Consider the following 20,297-nt stretch of genomic DNA (forward strand, 5'->3'; position numbering starts at 1 on the left):
AGGGGTGTGTGTATATATCTGTATTTTATTTTATTTTTTAATCAAACCACTCTTTTGATTTTCTTAATTACTTGCTACCCAGCTCATAGTGTGTCCCCTTCATTTGTGCAGATTGAAATCTCCTTTTCCCCCATCTGGAACTCTAGTATCAGCTGTAATCCATTTGTGTTTGCAGTCCCCCAGGCTTTTTTCAGGGACTGGTGTCCATGGATCAGAGGGAACCCGTGGCAGTGGTGCTGTGCTCCAGCAAGATCCCATCATTAAATGAGCTGTAGTGGGAATGAAAGGGAATTGTGATCTGAGTGTCGTGATCTGAGCGTTACCTGAAGGGCACTGCAGTTTTGTTCTGGTTTTTTTTCTGTGCTGGGAAAGGATCATGGGGCAAGGGGCGAATTGATGGTGAGAGATGTACCCAAGGGTGATATCCAGACTTGGAGAGCTCCAAACTTTTCCCACCCCAGCAGCAATTCCCTGCCCCTGCTCCATCCCACAGCGGGGTTCCCATGCTCCAACCTCACCAGCTTTCCTTGGGAGCTCTGTGGGAAAGCTCCTCTTTGGCTTGTTCCTGTTGGGTTATTTGAGCTTGGGTTATCCAGAACCTACGTGTGGAATTTAAAATCTCCGAGTGTTTGCCCAGAGCCAGCTCTGAGGCTGAGGGTTTGCTGGTTCTGCTGAGAGAGGAGCAGGTTTGGCACACAAACAGGAGCATCCCATCCTGCAAGATGAAGCTCTGTAACAGGATGCTCACCTATATATATTTTTTTAAACAAAAAGAAAAAAAAAAAAAGAAACAAACAAACCAGAACAATGCAAAGGGAAAGCACCAGCAAGAGAACAGTGTGTTCTTTGTAATGCTTTTTCTTTGGGGATATCTATTGCTGGCAGTAAGATTAAATCACTGAAACCTTCCCTGAAGCTACATCTGCCACTGCCTACATTTTCCAACCTCAGTAATAAACTAACATTTGCCATTGTTCCTTTCTTCTGGATTTCATTTCTTACAGATTTAACCAGTGCTATTTACCACAAGGCATTCAGCTCTTGCTTAAAGCTGAGGTCTATGCCAAGTCCCTAAAAATATTCATAGCTCCAAAGAATCTGGTTTTAAATAATATCATTAAAAGTAGACTATATTAATACTACAGTTCACACTGAGTTCATGTGCTGCTGGTGCCAATGCATAAAAATGATGGAAGAAGCTCTAGACAAGACTGCCCTGAAGTGGGGAACAAAATCCTTTGTACCTTTATACCAGTTTTTGATTACAGGAGTCACTTTCTTATCCCAAAACACTGAAAATTTGAAAAACCTGTGTTACAGTCTTGCTTCTCCTGGCTTGGAGTGCTGTGTTTTTGCCTGTGGAGATGGTGGGGAGTGTGGGGTGGGTCATGGTGGCCAGTTTGGGGCTGATGGGGAAGCAGGATTCATGCCTCTGCCTTCTTCCCACAGGATGCCATAGTGATCCATGAAGTTTATGAAGAAGGGGCAGCAGCCCGAGATGGCAGACTGTGGGCTGGTGATCAGATTCTGGAGGTAAATGACATTCTCTGTGTCTGTGTTTGGTTGTGGAGACTTGTTTTCAGTTCAACAGAGCTCCCTTGTAGGTTGAAGAGGAACCATTCTCAAGGCTTCCCTTCTGTCACCAAGAACGTCCTGAAAAATTCATATTTCCTTATATATTCATATAAACTGAAGGTACAAATTGAGAATACATTAAATTTAATTGAGCAAGGCAGTTCTTGAATTACATAGTTCAGCTGTCATGTCCAATAGCTTGGTATTATTCATCTCTTTAATCTTTCATTCGGAGCCCTGCTCTTCCAGCACCACTCCCGTATCTCTGCTCTGCCTGAAATCCAAACATTGAGCTGGGACAACGTGGGGTGAGCAGGAGAAGGTGGCTGCAGCATCCCTTCCAGTATCCCTGTGAGCATCACCCCCCAGCATCCCTGTCAGCATCACCCCACAGACTCTGAGAAATATTAGAGAGTCTCTTTTCTTTGCTTGGCACTCGAAAAAGGAGCCAGAGCTCTTCATTTTTTGGTCTTAAAGTTGTTTATTGTATTTTATTTATAAAATTCTTTCTCTTGTCTTGCTGAGATCTGCTCAGCAAGACAGTTAGAGGCACTCTGCTTGCTTTTGGGGTGGTGTTATCTTTTTATACTAAAAACTACGTGTACAATATTTACAATTACTGTTTAATACTTATCACTTATGTTAGACAGTGAGCTTCTACTCTAAACCAATCTAAAAGTGCCACCATCACAGCAGGAGATGGAGGCCAAGAAGAAGGAGAAAGGCTGGCCACACTTAGATTCTTCAATCTTGCTTTTTGAACCTTCATTCTAAAAACTTTAAAAATCTATTTTTTCACTCTGTGATAAATTCACTATCATTCTACTTAACCTTTCATGGTTTGTAATTCTTTATAAAAGGTTGGCAATTGTTTTTTCTAAGGGCTAAATCAAAGGCACAGGGGTCTTGGGTTCTGTGCTGAGGTCTTTAAGCCCCCTGGGCTGGGGCTTGAGTTTTCTGTGAGCATTCCTGCCAGCATCCTTGTGAGCATCCCTGTGAGCATCCCTGCCAGCATCCCTGCATCCCTCCCTGCATCCCTCCCTGCATCCCTCCCTGCATCCCTGCATCCCTCCCTGCATCCCTGTGAGCATCCCTGCATCCCTGCCAGCATCCCTGCATCCCTCCCTGCATCCCTGCCAGCATCCCTGCATCCCTCCCTGCATCCCTGCCAGCATCCCTGCATCCCTCCCTGCATCCCTCCCAGCTCCCCCAGGCCACACTCCACTCAGCTTGGGAATGGCTGCTGGGATTAAATGTGGTGTTTTTCCCCCAGACAAGCAGGGAAAATGTGGAGGGAAAGGGTTAAGAGAGAAATGCTGGTCTGCAAATGAAACCTGCGTCAGGCAGGGGTTCAGAGCAGCTGCTTTGCAGCTCTGCTGTCAGCTCAGGACAAATTCCCAGCATGGCCATTAAGGCCTCGGTGTGTAGGGTTAGGAAAATAGCAAGGGGTACTTGGGGAGTTGTCTTTACAGCTCTTGCACTGCAAATATTTTTGTTAGCGTTGAGGCCCAGTGTTGTTTTGGTTTTATAAATAACGGGGTATTAACAGAGCACAGTAATTAGGGGGTAAGAATGGAGCAGGTTAATTAATTCTTCTCTGGCCAAACAGGAAAGTGCTAATGTTTGTGAGCCATAATATTGTTATTATTTCAGCTTTTAAAAGCTGTATTAATCAAAAAGATGGCTGAATTAGTTTCAGATTAGTGTGATAAAGCACACGTTGATGCCTGTGTCAAGGAGAGAATATCAATGCACTTATAAATAAATGTGTGCAGAGTTGGTACAAAAGAATATAGGGAATAAAGATTAGCCTTAATTATCTTAATGTAAAATTAGATATTATTGTAGCTTTGCATATCTAGAAATTCTGAGAAATATTTTCATAGCCTTAAAACTCATGGAAGTAGATTTACATTTGTGGTTATTCTGTTGCAGTTCATGCTGCTTCCTAAAGAGACTTCAAAAATGTCTAAGTATTGATATGTTTTGGTATGAAGAAATAAAAGATGATTTAGTTGACAAAATATTGGCAAACACCTTAAAGGGCACTTGTGGATCAGGCTTGGCAAAATTAGATTGAATTTCACATTCCAATAGGGTTTTTTAATGGAACATTTAAGCAGAACTTCTTGCTCTGACATTGCTAAAATGCTGAAACCACCTCAGGTTTTGGTAAGAGAAGTGTTAGCTGGCTGCTCCAGCAGCGGTCTGGTGTGCCATCTATTGGGGAAAAAGGAAAATCACCACTGAATACATCCTGCCTGGGATTCTCTGTGGCCATTATTTGCTGGGATTCTCTGAGGCCATTTATTTGCTGGTGCTTCTGATTCCCTGTTTTGATCTTGATGATATTACCGAGCTGGGGGAGAAGGGATCTGAGTACTGAGATACACAGGGAGCTCAAAGGAGCACATCCCACAGAGAAAGAAGCATTGCTTGAGTTTCCAAAGGCTTGAAGTTAAAAAGCAGGGAAGAACACCCAAAACTTCCCAGCCCAAATGTTCTGATTATTGGGATTTACTGCAGGCAGAGGCACAAAGCTCCGAGCTCACACTCCGCGGGAAACCCAGGATCTCCCTCTGGGAATGGGAACTCTCAATTAGAGCACCAAGGGGTGTCAGATTGACAAATGTGGGCTGTCACCCAGGGGCAGGGTGTGATGAAAGGATCATTTATCCGTGTCATGGGGAAAGCAAACGCTGCTGGTTGCAGGTGAACGGGATCGATCTGCGCAGCGCCAGCCACGAGGAGGCCATCACTGCCCTCCGGCAGACGCCCCAGAAGGTGCAGCTGGTGGTGTACAGGAACGAGGCACACTACAAGGATGAGGAAAACCTGGAGATTTTCTCTGTGGATATCCAAAAGAAAACGGGCAGAGGGCTGGGGCTCAGCATAGCTGGGAAACGGTAAGAGTGTCTCTGGTCTGACAGCGCTCCCAATGGGGAATAATTGGGATCTTGATGTGTGAAACAACTGTAGACATTATGGAATGTGAAATAAAGGGGGAAGACTCCATAAGGAGCAGAATTTTATATGTAGATGTCTCCCAGGATGGGATGGGGCTGTGGTTCTGGCTGCTGTGTCAGAACAGAGCTGAGAACTGGAGGCTGTGGCTGCCCAGGGGAGCTCCAGCACAGAGAGGGGACCCCATGCAGAACTGGGGGCTCACTCTCCTGTGCCACCAGGGTAGCTCTGTCTCAGGGCTTTGCAGGCCCTAACCATGGCTCTTCTGGTTTCTGAACTAGGGGATAAACCTACCCTATCTCCTTGCAGAAGGATTTGTGAGTTGGATTGATCTCATGCTCGGTTCAAAGGCACTGAGGCCAGTGGAGGGTGAGAGGCTGAGTTAGACCCAAGCCCTGAGCAGCTCAGGGGGCTGTGCCACACTGCAGAGAGCAGTTTGCAGAGCAGAACCTGAGATACAGAACCACTGGGACTCGAAAAGCCCTCCAAGGTCATCCAGCCCAACCTCTGACCGATGTCACCCACCCAGAGCTCTGGGTGCCACCTCCAGTCCTTCCCTGGACACCTGCAGGGATGGGCACTCCAAACCTCCCTGCCAATGTCTGACCACCCTTTGCATGAAGAAATTCTTCCTGATATCCAGCCCAAACCTCCCCTGAGGCCGTTTCCTCTTGTCCTGTCCTGGTTCCACCCTTGTGTCAGGGAATTGTAGAGAGGAATACAGTGGGAAGTAACAGCAGCCTAATAAAATGTGACTTTTTCCTGATACATCTCTAAACCACTGCTATTAGATCACTCAAACCAGAGCACTGATAGTTTTAATCTTCCTTTGCTAAAAGAGATTTATGGCATGACACTTGTTCAGCGTTGGAGTTGCCATCCTGCATTGCCAAAAATAATTTACTTCTGCAATTACAAAGCACCGTGTCATTATCCTGACTGCCCGTGGTCAGCAGAGTTTCTGCAGCAGTTTTTGGGTGGCAGTGTTTAACCCAGGTGTTGTGAGCAGATTGTGGGGTGGGTAATTAATTTAGATTATGTAAATTACCCTGCAGATGGTAATCACAGTCTCCAGCCCTCCTCCCTTTGCTTCTGAGCTGAACTTCCAGTGCTACTCCTGAATTCTTCATGGTGGGGATCCTCTCCTTAGAAAGAACCCAATTGCTGAAATTTGTTAAATGGTGCCCAGGTATAATTCAGGGTGGGAAATGTTGTGTGCTTCAGGTGAAAGATGAAAAAATTCCAGATTTGGCACCAGCTCACACCACAGAATCATTCAGGGTGAAAAAGCCCACCAAGATCACTGAGTCCAACCTTTAACCTAACCCTGCCAGCTCCACCACTAACCCATCAGGAGATAGTTTAACTCCATTATAGACCAATCCTATTCATATAAATGGTGTTTTCCATAAATCTCTATGTATCCTACAGTCAGAACTAGTAGTTCAAGGAGAAAGACAGCATTAAATATTAGCAAAACTTGCTGTGGTTTTAAAAGTCATCGATTTTTTACACAGCTGAATGGGGTGTAAAACTGGTTCTTCCTCTGCTCACAGGTTTCTTTTAATGTCTCTTAAATGCAAGTAATCTAAATTGGTCTCCCAAAGAATATTGGATTGTGTAATTAGCCATATGCTTCTTGCATTGTTAGAAATGGAAGTGGAGTGTTTATCTCTGACATTGTTAAAGGAGGAGCTGCAGACCTAGATGGAAGATTAATTCAAGGAGATCAGATTTTGTCTGTAAATGGGGAGGATATGAGAAATGCCTCACAAGAGACTGTTGCCACTACACTTAAGGTGAGTACAGAATACATTCTGAGATATTGAATTGCAGTTACTGACACTGTGCAAGGTAATTATCCTAAAGTGCTATTTACCATACACAGGACAGCTCCAGCTGATTACTGAGACAGGAATTTCATTGGAAATAACTGGGAGGTTCATTTAAAGTCACTTCTCTGTGTATTTCTAGGAATTGGATGATATGAAGCAGGAACACAAAGGCACATTTAGTATTTAGGCATTTATTTCAAAATGCAACTGTGTTAGAAAAACACTTGGAAACGGGAGTGGTAACACAAACCAAAACTGAAATAAATCTTTGGCTTTGCTGTGCTGACCTAAAATGACAGCTTAAATCTGTTCCTGCACAGCTTCCCATCCTCCAGGGGGGATTTTACCCTGAAATTCTGGGAGAAGCTGCCTTTTTCCATGGGCAGGGGTGGGATGGCCACGAGTGCCATCAGTGCATGCTGAAGACCCATTTCTGTTCCAAACTGCATCTGCCCCCAGGGCTTCCCCCTGCCATCCCCACCACTGTTTCTGCACATGATTTCTTTCATTCTTCAGGGGAAAGGCTAATTATTTCCTTGCTTTTTCCATTCAGGGCTGGTGCCTTGCCAAAAGTTTACCTATTTAAGAATTGGGAACCGGTGGTGCGAGGGTATTTTGTTAAGTTGGATCCATATGGGTTAAATTCGCCCTTTTCTGCAGCATTTTGCCTCTGAAGGGTTTTTCAAATCTCTGCTAAAGAGTTTGGGGGTTTTGTTTCTTTTTCCTGAGTAAATTGGCCATCAGTTTGCAAGGGGGGAGATTCATACTAAATTCAGCAACCAGGAGGAACCTTCAGGACAAGCCTAAATCCACTTTTTGTATTGTCTAAATACAAGTGTTCATGTTTTGAGCATTCCTTGTGGCTTTCTTCACGGACTTGTGGTGCTGAATATAAACATAATTCTCTCCAGGAGAGCATGAAATATTATATGTCTACTTAAATTGTACATTGTGGGTTGTTTTTTGTTTTTTTGGTTTTTTTCCAAGTGTGCCCAAGGCCTGGTGCATCTTGAGCTTGGGAGATTGCGAGCTGGGTCATGGCTGTCATCAAGGAAAACATCCCAGAACAGTCAGGTTAGTGACAAATTCCTCTGTTTAAAGTGGAGCTGTGAGGGGCAGAGCACAGGGATGGTGCACAGATGTGCACATGGAGCTCATCCTCCCACAGACACTGCTGAGGGTGGGGAACACAACATTTTATCCCCATCATTTTCAGTGCTGAAATGCTGACGGAGCAGAAGAGCTGGTTAATGTATTTATTGCTGAAGGAGTGTCTTCCCAAGACACACCAAAAATCTGGAATATCTTTCTCAAGTGATGATGCCCAGAAATTTTTGGTTTGAAGACTTGCAAAAACTGCCTGAATCTATTTGGTGCAGCTGTTTTGTCTATCAAAAGGAGCTAATGGAACCAAACTGTATCTCTGCCTATCTTCCAGCAGAACCACAGGAGAGTTGCTTTCCTCTCCAAGAGAACACAGAGCAATTTCCTGCTTCGCTTGCTCTTTACCTGAAGCAAGGACAACAATTCATTTCTCAATCAGAGCAGGGCCTTTCCCCTCTCCCTGTGCCCCCCATTCTGCTCAGACTCCAGTTCTTGGTGTTAAACCTGGAGCATTGCAGGGGGAGAAACAAGGAACAGTGACTTGGAAAACTTCTTCTTAATGAGTTTTCCTTCTGAAAATCAACTGCTTTGCCATTCTATTTAGGGTGCCAGTGTCTAAAAGGGGGGGATCACAGCAGGGAGAGGCTGTGGGGGGCTTTGGCCACGGGGAAGCTGCACATGAGGGGATCCAGCACTGCTAAAAGAAGGGTTTGTGTTTTGGAAACAGAGAGGAGGGGCCATAGGAGGCTTAGGGGAGATGTGAGTTAAAGCAGGAATGTTTTTAAGGAGGTCTGGAAGGGTTCTGTCCATGAGCAGCCCCAAAAAGGTACCAAAATTATCACAGCATGGCGGGATTTCTTCACAGCCCCAAAAAGGTGCCAAAATTATCACAGCATGGCAGGATTTCTTCACTTCCTGAGGGCCAGCAGTGGCCCTGGCTGGCTGGAGGTGCTGAGGAACCAGGAGGGGCTAAAACCATGTGGGAACAGCTGGGCTGAGCCCAGCTTTAAAAATACTGGCTCTGGAAAAACATCTGCAATGCATGCAGCAGGCAGGGAGAGGTGAAGGAACAGAGGGAAATTGCACTGATTGCATTAAGTCAGCAGCCAGGTATTAGATTTTGTTTTGGCCATTGTATCAAGGTAATCAAAAAGTGACAGCTAAAAATTGCCCACCTGGTTTTACCATGTGAAGCTCAAGCTGAAAGGGAAGCAAAATGCCATAATATCTAATGTGAGTTTAGGTAAAAATTCAGATCCAATGACATCATCTCCCTTTTTTGTAGCATAAGAGGCTTTTGCAGGAACCTGGTAAATCCTGCCTTTCTTTTACCACAAGAAATCCTAATCTCCTTGATGCAGAGTTGTTTGAGAGCCTTCATCTCCCTGCTCTGAAGTGACTTGGTGATTTTGAAAACTGAATAAATGTTTCTCACCAAAACCCTTCCAAGAGTTATAAAAATCTTGGCAGATGATGCAGCAAACCAGCCTGAGTGATTTGCACAACTGCAAGCTCTGCTTTAGAAGGTGCTGGCCAAGAGCATCCAGACCTTTTGTCCTCACTTGGCTTTTTTCTGGGCCCACTGCATCCCTTGAGCCCTGGAAATAGAAACAAGGGTTTCTTTGACAGGCATTGCAAATGTTGTTAACTGGGCCATGGATTGGCACCCAGGGCTGGGAGCTGTGCTGTGCCTGGTGTTTGTCACTGACAGCTGCACTCTGGCCAGTGGGATAAATGTGTCAGGGATCTTGAGTCACCAGCTGGTGGGTTTGGGGAGAAATCTCTGCTCTGCATGGACAAGGATGGAGCAGGTCTTTGTTTTGGACAAGGCAGCTCAGTTGGAAAGGTCTGGCCCTCGGTGGAACCTGTTCAGGTGCACTTCCTAAATTGATGGTTGGGTTTCCTCAAGGGTCAGAGCCTGAAGATGATACCTCAGGTTTTAAATTTGATATTATTCAGATTCTGTGCTGCTTTAGTCTGCAGTTCTGAGCTTCACATGAGGGAATGGTGAGCTCTGTGCACAGAGCAGGAGACAAAACAATTCCTGCCCCAGCTGGGCACCAAGGACAAATGACCCAAATCTCAGCCCAGAGCACAAACCCCGTGGGCTGGAGAGAGAAAAACAAGCAGGGTGGGACTGCCTGGGCTAAAGCTGGAATGGGACAATGAACTGCAAGGTGCAAATGGAGCAGAACTGATCCCAGGGACAGAGCCCGTGCCCCTCGTGCATTTTGGGGCCATTTTGGTTCATCTTGGGTGCAGCCCTGGCTGGGTTCTGGTGCTGCCCAAGGTGGATCCATGGAGGAGATCCTTGGAATAAATCCCTGCTTGATTCTGGAACTGTGCTCCAGGGCAGCCTGCACAAGGCATCAAAGATAAAAGCAGAAAAGGAGAGAAGGAAAAGGAGGGAAATGGGAAGGGCAGCAGGAGTGAGCTTCTCCCTTTGGAGGCTCTCCTGTGTCATCTGCCATGTTCTTCTAGAAATGAGAGGAGGTTCTTGGGCAGATAGGAGGAGCAATTGCAGTGTATTCAGCTAAACCAGCAAAGATTCCTGCCAGTGACAGGATGGGTGTCCCTGTTATCCCCCTCATGTGAGAGAGCAACTCTTTGTCCTCCTGGGTGCTTGGGCATGCAGGGGCACCACAGGGAAAGTGCCCAACATTTCATTTCCCCTTCTTCTGAGGTGTGGGACACCCAGGGAGCAGCTGAGAGAGAGGAACACTGTCTGAAGCTGACCTGAGCAACACATAAATGTGGAATAAGGGTGTGTAGCACTGTGAGCAGCACCACAGGATCACTGAGGTTGGAAAACCCCTCTGAGGCCATCAGATCCAAGCATTCCCCAGCACTGCCAAGCCCAGCACTAACCCCTGTGCCGAGTGCCACATCCACACATCTGTTCCATCCCTGCAGGGGTGGTGACTTCACCTCCACGGGGAGATTTTGGTCAGTTCCCCTCACAGAGGGGTTTGCACTGGCGTGGCCAATGTGGCATTTCCAGCGTGGCTGGCACAGAGCACAGCTGCTCCCATCTGTCACAGGGTCTGGTTTAAAGTTCGCTTTGGGGTTTGACTCATGGGTTTTGTTCTCTATTTTCACCCTCAGGCGAGCCAGCAGAGTGCCCACAGCCACTTCCACCCCGCGCTCGCCCCCGTCCTCTCCAGCCTGCAGAACTTTGTCAGCACCAAGAGATCCTCAGCAGACACAGCCCAGAGAGGCTCAGGTACAAGCTGGGCAGCTGTCAGAACAGCTGATGGGGTTTGCTCTGTACCCTGCTGCTTTGAAAGCCAAACTGAGCACTCAAGTCTGCCTTTCCTGCCCAGCCTCCCCAAAGATGCCCCACGGATGTTTTTAGACCCAAACACTTCCCAGAAGATGACATTATTTTTATTATTTTTATTTCTGCTGGAGGAGGAGTGGCCCCTCTGTTTTAAGTGCAGAATTCCTGTGCCCTGCCATTCCCCTTGTCAGAGCCTTAGCACAGGCATGGTTCTCACATTAGGAATGGTTTTCTCAGGGAATAAAGCTGCCACCACCTCATTTATATCTCTGTTGCTCTTGAGTGCATAAAGGGGTGTTTTGTAATGAGAGAGTCACAATGCCCAGTTTGCAGGTTTAGAGAGTGTTAAAAATCCAAAACCTGCAGCAGCCTGGAGAGGGTGGCTCCAGGATTTGGGAATCTTTGCTCACATCTGACCATGGGCAGGAGAAGAAGACATTTCTTCTGCAGGAGCCTGGTGGCTTTTGGGCCTCCTTATCCTTCGTGGTGCTGTCTGGGCATTTCCTGACCCTGCTTTGGTGTCCCAGGGCTGGGCTCCCAGTGCCACAGAGCTCCTGCCCAGGCACACCTGCATGGATGTGGGGAGTGCTGGTCTGGGGGGTAGGAATTGTGGAATTTTGGAGGAGATTTACTCTGCCAGCCTTCTAGTTTCATTAAAGCTGATTCAGTTAGGGGTGGGTGTAGCAGAGCTCAGGACCTGACTACACCATCAGCTTCCTGGGCTGAAAAAGTTGCAGTTTGAACTAAACTCTGAAGTCTCTCTGTGCCTTTTTTTCTTTACTTTTTATTCTCCTCTCCACTCTTCCCTTCCCCCTTTCCCACTTTCCTTCCTCCCTTTTCCCTGTTCCTTTTTTCCTCTTACCCTTTTCCTTTCCCTCTCACCTTTATTACCTTCCCTTTTTCCTTTTCCTCATCCTTACTTCTTTCCCCTTTTTTTTCCCCTTTTCCTTCCTCTTTTCTTTCCCCTTTTCCTTCCCCTTTTCTTTCCCCTTTTCCTTCCCATTTTCTTTCCCTTTTCCCTTCCTTTTCCCAGTATTTTGAGTACTTTTCCACACCCTTTTACTGGATGCACACCATCCTGACTTCCTGCCTGTCCATTATTTTCCAGCACAGCCCAAAGGGGAAGAAGAGGAGATCCCTGGAACTGCTCCATTCCCAGAGCCCTTTGTGCAAGGACGCTGGGATTTAGGAATAATAATCCAATCTTTAATTGAGTGAGGGCACAATAGGGCTGCTCTGCAGGCTGGCAGAGTGCTGCAGTGCCACAGATTGTGCCTAGGCTACAATGGGAGTCAGGGTGACACCGGGAGGGATTGCACCACATTCATCCTTCCTCCTCCTCCTCCTCCTCCTCCTCACTGCTTGCCTTGGCACAGGAAGCCTCCACTCCTGCCTGGTGATAACTCTGCCTAGGCAGCAAGGGACCGTTGTCACCTGACAGTGTTATCTCTTAATTATATTATCTCTTAATTACAGAAGCTAATTGTTTGTTTCTTTATTAGGAGGCGCCGATACGGGCCCGAGGACTGTGGAGATAACAAGGGTCAGTGAGTTGTTTTCTGCCCATTCACAAAGCCAGCTCCTTCCACTGAAACTGTTCATTTTTGCAGCATTTCTCTCGAGTCAGGCTGCATGATTTGTGTGTGCACTCAGGGTTGGATGTGTGCCTGTGCTTTGGGTGAGGAGATGTGTGTGTCAGACCCATTTTCTCCTGTTCCACCAATCTAAGCAGTCAGTGCTGCCATACCCTGCACTCTGCCAGTTGCCCCTGCTGCAGATGGGTTTTTTGCTGTGTTCCAGGGCCCATATGATGCCCTGGGTGTCAGCATAGCAGGAGGGAAGGGCAGTCCCCTGGGGGACATCCCCATCTTCATCGCCATGATCCAGGCCAGCGGAGTGGCTGCTCGCACGCAGAGGCTCAGAGTGAGTACAGGGGCCCTGCTGTCTCCTAATAGTTCCTCATATTAGGAAATATTAGGCCCCTAATATTTCCTGTTTCATCTCCCACCTGTCCCTTGAAGCCTCAAGAACTTCTGCATCTGCTGTCAGTGATAATCTCTCACAGACTGCTCTGCCTCTATTTATATAAAAGCAAAACAACAACAACAAGGAAAAAACAAACAAACAAAAAAACCCACCCCAATAAACAAACCTGCCCTTCTCTTCCCATCTTGGCAATTGCTGCCCATATTGGGAAAGTGATGTAAAGAGAAGGAGCTTAAATGCATTTATAGTGGTCATGGGATGTCTGTGTTCATCCAGAGCCAGGCAGGGCAGCAAGAGGCCCTCTGGAAACCACAGGTATTTTGGGAACTCCAGACTGGGCATCTTTAGAGCTCCAACCAGAAATGAAAGAAAGAAAGAAAGAAGAAACCAGGTCAGAAATGAGTTGTTTGATCTTAAATAAACAGCAAAACAAGGCACTTGTGTCAGACCCACAGCATGTGTGGGTTTCCAGGCATGGCCATGGTGAACACTTCCAGTTTTGGAGAGAGTCTCAAGGAATCAGGAGGATTGAGAAGAATTTATTATGCAGATCCACGTGCTTTGGCCCATGAGATTCATTAGGACATGCTGCTACACTCCTGCCTTGTCTCTGATGGAATTAAACAATGGCAGGGTCGACATCATTTTTCTGTGTGTAGGAAGAAGAAATCATCCAGGTTAATTGGATTAATATCAGAAGTTCCTTCTCTCCCCTACAACATTCAGCACGTGCTTACAAGGTCTGGAAGAATATGAACTTGTCTGCACATTCAGGCACAAATGAATCCTTTCTGGATGGAAGGACAGCAGAGAAAATCCCCCTCCCTCTCTGCTTGCAAATAGAAAGAGCAAAACACAACCCATCTTTGTTTTCTCTGATCATATTGTTAGTGTTAAAAAAAGAATGGGAAATGATCACTGGCAGTGCAGAATCCTCACAAAAGGGATCCTGCAAAAGAGAAGCATGACTGTGCAGTGCCAAGTTCACGAGGAATTTTAAGCATTCTTAATTTTTAATTTTCCCTAATGCTGGTAATTTTCCATTGCTGTTGTACTTTCAGGTTGGAGATCGGATTGTCAGCATTAATGGGCAACCTTTGGATGGGCTGTCTCATGCAGATGCAGTTAATCTACTAAAGAATGCTTATGGGAGCATTATCCTGCAGGTATGGTGATAAATTGAACATGCAGCTGCAGCAGGGTAGATAAATGGCATTCAGGAAAGGAAAAAAAAAAATCCCTGAGCATCCCTGGCATAAGGCATCACAGAATTGCAGGGTGCTTTGCTGGTGGGAATTACACAGAAGGAGAGCAAGAAATCATTTCCATTCAAAAATTCTTTATTGCCATTCACACAGGCTGTGAGCGTGGCTCTGTAAAAGCACAACAAAGGGAACAAAATAACTTGTTGCCACACGTGATAAATCAACAAGCTTCCAAGTTGTGGGGTTTGTTTTTTTTTTAATTGGAAGTTAACTAGGAACAAGAAAATGTGTGTGTGTGCTTGTGATGTAATGAGACAGGGACCCACAGGGTGGATTCCTTGTCCCTGAAGGAAATTCTAGCAGAATTTAGGAAAAATGGTGGCATCATCACTGAGTCAGAGCTGCCTGGAACTGATTATTCATCAGGTGAAGGATAAAACAGTGAAGAGAGAAAACAGAGCTGTCACTGCTGTGTTTCTCTGGGAGCTAAAAGGGACAAATTCTGCCACATTGTTTCTGATTGCTGCCTGCCACTGTGCTGATCCATAGTTTATTTTTATGTTTACACAAGGAAATGGGGGAAATACTTGCCAGTTAGAATTCAAAATTCTCCTCTTTAGCAGAATTATTGCAACAATTGGAAAACAAGCTGAAGGCACCACTAAAATCTGCTCTTAACTCCCTTTTTCATCACAGCATTTTGGATTGGAACTCATCCTGAGGGACTTTTGCAAGCTTCCTGCTTGTATTATGACACAAATGAGACTATAAAAAACAGGGGTGAGGGGGGGAAGAAAAAAGAGGCAATGAAATGATAATAAACTTAGTTTGAGACTTGCTCATTCTTTGTTTTGTCTGTCCATGAACTGCTGACCCAGTAAGTGATGAGCCAGTTCCAGAGCAGATGGTGTTTTGTGTAGTTCCATTGAAGTCAGAGGAAACACACAGATTCACACCAGCTGAGGATTCTCTGTTAAATTATAGTTATCATATTGTTACCAACGTTGAGCAATTTCACTTTTCATGTCAACAGTGTTCCCTGAATAGAAAATGAAAGCTTGCTGCAGAACCCAAAATTGCTCATCTTTGAAAGCTGTAATACAGCTCAATATTGCACCTCATGATGGATTTAAAAATATTCCTGATGGGGCACTCTGGCACCGGGTGGCTCCCACAAACAAAGGGCTGCTTCTAGAAGTGCCACTGGGTCAAAGAGCTGCTTCTGGAAGTGCCTTTGGGGCTGTCAGTTGGCTCTTTTCCTTCTTCTGAGCATTCTGCCTCATTGCAATGAGCTTGGTGCTGTTCTCAGATGATGGAGTTTATTGGGATAGAATAGAGGCTGTTTGCCTCTATCAGAAACCTGCTCTGGGAAGGTGGGGTGTTGTGTTTTAGCACCTGGAGTGGTGTCAAAGCCTGGTGGTGGTTCCCTTCCCCAGCAAGCACAGGAGCCTCTCCACCACCAAACTGCTCCTTTTTAACCAAAACCCTCCAAGAGGAGCAGCCCTATCACTGTGATCATCACGAGTGGGGTGCCATGAAGTAATTCTGTTTATTATCAGGGTGGGCCACTGCTCTGAGGGGTCAGATAATTGTGTTCAGTGGGCTGGAAAGGCTTATTGTGGGCACGTCCTGGGGAGGAAGGGGTTTGCAAATGCTGTTTGCAAATGGCAGATTAAGGTCTCAGGGGAGCAATCATCCCTCTCAGCTGTTTTGATGCCTTGGTTTAATTTAATTTCTTTTCTGCAGGTGTAGTAATGAGATAAGGGGGAGCTTTTTCACAAGGTTGTTGAACTCTGATGTGTTCTTGCTGCCAGCTGAAGATTTTTGAATACAGATTTGGTTTTACCCTCATTTTATTGAGCAACAACAAAAAAAAAAGACAAATCCTGGCTGGAATTCCTTACTGTGATGGCACAGGAAGGGAGCCTTGGTGGGGTCTGTGCTGGCTGAGCCAGGAGCTGTTCTCATCTGCTGGACCCCTTTCCTTTGGGGCACCCTGGAACCCCAGTCCTGGATGCAGAATTTGCATGGAAACCTCCTGGCTCCATCACCCTCTGGGCTCCAGGTGGCTGGGAAAGAGGGAAATGTTGCTATGGGAGAATTGTGAGCACTCATTTGAAACAGATTTATAGAACACATTTCTTACTTTGAAAAGGGAAGTTTTCCTTAAAGCGAAATTCACAGCAATGAGTGGAAGAAGTACCTGCTGACTTTGATAAAACAGGGCCATAGCTGGAGGAAATATTGGAATTGTGCTTCCTGGCTGTTCCTCACTGTGTCTGAGCTGAACTCCTGTGCTGCAGTAAATGTCAGGCAGAGAGGAATATCCCCTCAGAGGGAGATGGAGTTAGGGGATAACCACAGCGTGGACCTGCTGGGAAATTGATGTCCTTTCAGCTGTAAATACTTCAAACCCAAACCACTTTGTGGTGGTTTCTTTGAAAATTTTCCAGAAAAAAACAAAGTAAATTAAAAATCAGCATCAATTCATTAAAAATAAAGTTAATACCAGGGCCCTCACTACTCTCACAGAAGGAATTCCTGCCCAATCTCCCCTCCATCCCTGCCCTCTGGCAGTGGGAGCCATTCCCTGTGTCCTGTCCCTCCATCCTTGTCCCCAGTCCCTCTGCAGCTCTCCTGGAGCCCCTTTGGGCTCTGGAAGGAGCTCTGAGCTCTCCTTGGAACCTCCTTTTCTCCAGGTGAGCACCCCCAGCTCTCCCAGCCTAGAGAAAGAAACCTTTCCATGGAACCCTTTTCCATGGAAACCTTTTCTATAGAAACCTTTTCCATAGAAAGGTGCTCCAGCCCTCAGGATGTTTTCAGAATAAGAGAGGACCCAGAATTGGGAAGTTGAACAATCCAGTTTGTTTTCAGGCTAAAAATTCAGAGAAATCAAAACCAAGGATTCATTTGTTCCCTACTCATCAATCAAACCAGTCTGAGGCATTTCAGGGTTTTGCCCAATGGTCCCTTGGGTCTTGGGGTTCTCTTAAAGGTTGTGGTGGTTTCTTTCAAGAGCAATCCTGGACCCCTTGTGTTGGCTCTCTTTCCTTGGAAAAGCAGCTTTTTTCTCTGGATTGCCCAGAAAGACTCTTCCCCTTTGCTCAGAGCCTGAGTGATGGCCTTGTGAGGGCAAGAGAAACTTCAGAGCAAAATTTGCATTGAACCCCAGAAAAGCGGCTCCTCTTACCTGAAAGTGTGGAGATTTAAGAGTAGAATTTGGGTTTTACTTGGGGTAAAAGCCAGCAGCTGATTTTCCAACCCGTGTTTCCTTGCCTCCCTGTTGCCCAGGTGGTGGCAGACACCAACATCAGTGCCATTGCCAGCCAGCTGGAGAGCATGTCCACGGGCTGCAGCCTCAGCCTGCCCTCCGAGCACCCCTCCGAGGAGCCTGAGTGAGTTCCTGCAGGGCTGGGGGGGATTCCTGGGCTGGGAAAGGTGCAGGGAGGTCTCTCCCACTGCTTCTTTCTCTACTTTTCCATCACCTGTAAAATGAAAGCTCTGTGACCTTCCCCAGGCTGATGGTGGGCTCCTGGCTGTCTCTTCGCCTGCTGACAGAAATTGCTGGAGTAAATAAGCACAAAATGTGTTTCCAAGCACTATTTCTGGGTGTTTTTCAAGGAAAAAGTATCCCTTTTCTTCCTTAATGTTGTGCTGACATGGTATTTCTGCCCTTGTCCATTGGCTTCCTCATCTGGAAGGAGTTGTGATCATAGCAATTTGAAATAATTGGGTATTGGCAGACTGATGCCAGGGGTGTTAAAGACACGTTACAAAACAAGACTTTATCTTTTCGATCTTTATCGCTTTATGAGTCAAAAAATGGAATTAAAATCATTCCTGCTTGCAGCACTTGTGTGTGGTGATGGAAGTTGGAGGTCCAGCCCTGCCATGCATCATTTCCCATTGTGTGCTTTTCTCACTGTAGCATCCCAGTTACCATTTTGAAATTCATTTATTCTCCATTTCAGCTCATCATTTTCATTCTGCTCTCCATTTTCATTCTGTGGTTCACTCTATTTATTTTAAGAAGTTGCTGCCCTACCTCAGGAGGGTTGAGTGTAAAAGTTGAGCTCCTTGTGCTGCATTCTGTGGTCTTACAATGTGAGATACTGGTTTTATTGCTGCTCCCAAAGGAGAACTGCTTGCTTTGCAGAAGGATTTCAATTCTTTTTTCATATCAAAGCAGCAGGGAAATTTGGAGGTGAAAATATGAAGCAGAATTAGGTAAATCCTAAAAAATGCACAGATATTACTCAGCTTGGGCTGCACCTTTAGAGAGGTGGAAGATGCCAAATGAATTCCATGGAATCATGGAATGGTTTAGGTTGGAAAAGCTCTGTCAGATCATGGAGTCCAACTGCCAAAGGCACCACTGACCCCTGTCCCCAAGTGCCACATCCACACAGGGCTGGGCACTCCACCACTGCCCTGGGCAGCTGTGCCACCACCTTCTGTCCACAGCAGCTCTTCCTACACACCTAATTATTTTTTACATAAATAAAATTAATTTAAATAGTCAAGTAAAATTTAATTTTTAATAAATTTATTTAAAATACATTTTAAGTAATTATTTCAAAATAATTATAAATTACATGTAATTTCAAATATGAGATAGATCAATTCATATGAGTGGTCTAAATTCCACAAAAAAAAATCTTCCTTTGGTCAGTGTAGGCAGAGGAAACCCCTGAAGAGTTCAGGCTCCAGCTAATGAGCTCTGGAGTTAAGAGCACAGGCATGTGGGTATAATACAATCCTTAAAAATAATTTTTTTCCTAGTGAGGAGCTGGAGCACACAGAGCAGCCTTTGAACTCTGGGCTTTGCAGGAATGTTCCAGTGCAAGGGTCATGGATTGTGACTGTGTGAAAGAACTTCATGGTAGATAAATGTCAGTGTAAGTGTTCCTGAGACAGACACTGCTTATTTGAGTGATAATAATTTATTGTGTTTTCAGAGCGCCTCAGCCCAAGATTATTACCTTGGAGAAAGGCTCTGATGGACTGGGATTTAGCATTGTAGGGGGGTATGGAAGTCCCCATGGAGACCTGCCCATTTATGTCAAGACTATATTTGCCAAGGTATCTTTTATTTTTTTGCTTTCTCCCCTTTTTTCCTGTATTATCTTTAAAAATGAACCTAAGATTTGGTTTGGTTAATATATTATGTAGCAAAAAGCAAAATGTACTGTCTGAGTAGGCTGCTGTGAGTTAGTGGACCCAGAACTCATGGCTGGCTTCTCAGTTTATATTTCATATTTCTGATGGCTGAAACAAGACGCTTTGTCTCAGCAAAATTGCTCTGTGTACTTGAGAAACTTGGCTTTGTACATTAAAATATTTATAAGGCAGTTTCCTATCTGTAAATCTCCAAGAGATTTGCAGGAGGTATTGAAGGCATCTTTTCTCCCCACTGTGCAGGAGTGAGGAAATTGCAGAGATGTTGTGTCCTGATGAACAAACAGGAATTAGCCCAGCTCTGATGCCAGCCCTGAGTGTCTGGGGGGACTGGGGGGTCCCTGCCAGGTACAGAGAGCTCCAGCCTCTGAGGCTGGGGAAGAATCATAATACAGCATTTTACAGGAGGGAGATATGGCCCTGTTCCCAGCCATCCCCTGCTAAAAATGAGCCAGCAAGGCTTGTCAGGCATGGCCACACCTTCAGGAAATGGAAGGGGAGGAAGGAAAACCAGTGGGAATTAGGGATACTTGCTATAAAATAATTGTGAAGTCTGTCACATGCCCTGTGCCTACCTGCTGTCACTTGTGCTGGGGTAGGTGATGGTAAAGTAGGAGCCAAATCTCCTGCTCCTGCTCTTCTGGGGCTCAAACCACAAACATCTGGTATTTGTACAAATTGAAATTATTAAAATATTGTGCCTTTTACGGATGCTTAGGGCTACAAGTTTCTAGATGTGAGCATGACTGAGAAATCCTAAATGGAGCCTGAAGTTCCTGCAGGTGGGGCAGAAAGAGACACTGTGAGCCAACAGAGGGCAGGCAGGGCTTGGGATTTAGGTAACAGAACTTCCCTGAGATGTCTGGAGGAGAGGAGCCATTTCTAAAGCTCTGTGGAAGCTTTCAGGACTTTTTAGGTTGGAAAAACCCTCTGAGATCACCAAGTCCTGCCATTCCCCCAGCACTGCCAACCAATGTCCCCAAGTGCCACATCCACATGGCTTTTAAATCCCTCCAAGGATGGGGGCTCCCCTGGGCAGTCTGCTCCAATGCTTGGCACCTTTTGGTGAAAAAAATGAAAAAAAATTAATCTGATGTTCAACCTGAACAACCCAAGGCCATTTCTGCATCTCTGCTGGGGCTGGGGGCAATGCCCAGCTTGGTTCCTTTT

At 45.8% G+C, this 20,297-nt stretch overlaps 1 protein-coding gene across 2 annotated transcripts in view; it reads left to right on the plus strand.

Annotated features, from left to right (window-relative positions):
* The window catches only part of PATJ (PATJ crumbs cell polarity complex component), a 144,077-nt gene that overhangs the window by 120,598 nt on the left and 3,182 nt on the right, over positions 1 to 20,297 (plus strand). For both annotated transcript variants that reach the window (XM_064719301.1, XM_064719300.1), the window contains exons 34-43: positions 1,450 to 1,533; positions 4,288 to 4,481; positions 6,191 to 6,338; positions 7,362 to 7,448; positions 10,584 to 10,701; positions 12,261 to 12,301; positions 12,559 to 12,681; positions 13,806 to 13,910; positions 17,241 to 17,344; positions 18,908 to 19,031. In XM_064719301.1, coding sequence (XP_064575371.1) covers positions 1,450 to 1,533; positions 4,288 to 4,481; positions 6,191 to 6,338; positions 7,362 to 7,448; positions 10,584 to 10,701; positions 12,261 to 12,301; positions 12,559 to 12,681; positions 13,806 to 13,910; positions 17,241 to 17,344; positions 18,908 to 19,031 — 1,128 coding nt within the window. The remainder of the gene's footprint in view (positions 1 to 1,449; positions 1,534 to 4,287; positions 4,482 to 6,190; positions 6,339 to 7,361; positions 7,449 to 10,583; positions 10,702 to 12,260; positions 12,302 to 12,558; positions 12,682 to 13,805; positions 13,911 to 17,240; positions 17,345 to 18,907; positions 19,032 to 20,297) is intronic.

The sequence above is a fragment of the Zonotrichia leucophrys genome, chromosome 8, assembly GCF_028769735.1.
Source record: "Zonotrichia leucophrys gambelii isolate GWCS_2022_RI chromosome 8, RI_Zleu_2.0, whole genome shotgun sequence".
NCBI classification, from domain to species: Eukaryota; Metazoa; Chordata; class Aves; order Passeriformes; family Passerellidae; genus Zonotrichia; species Zonotrichia leucophrys.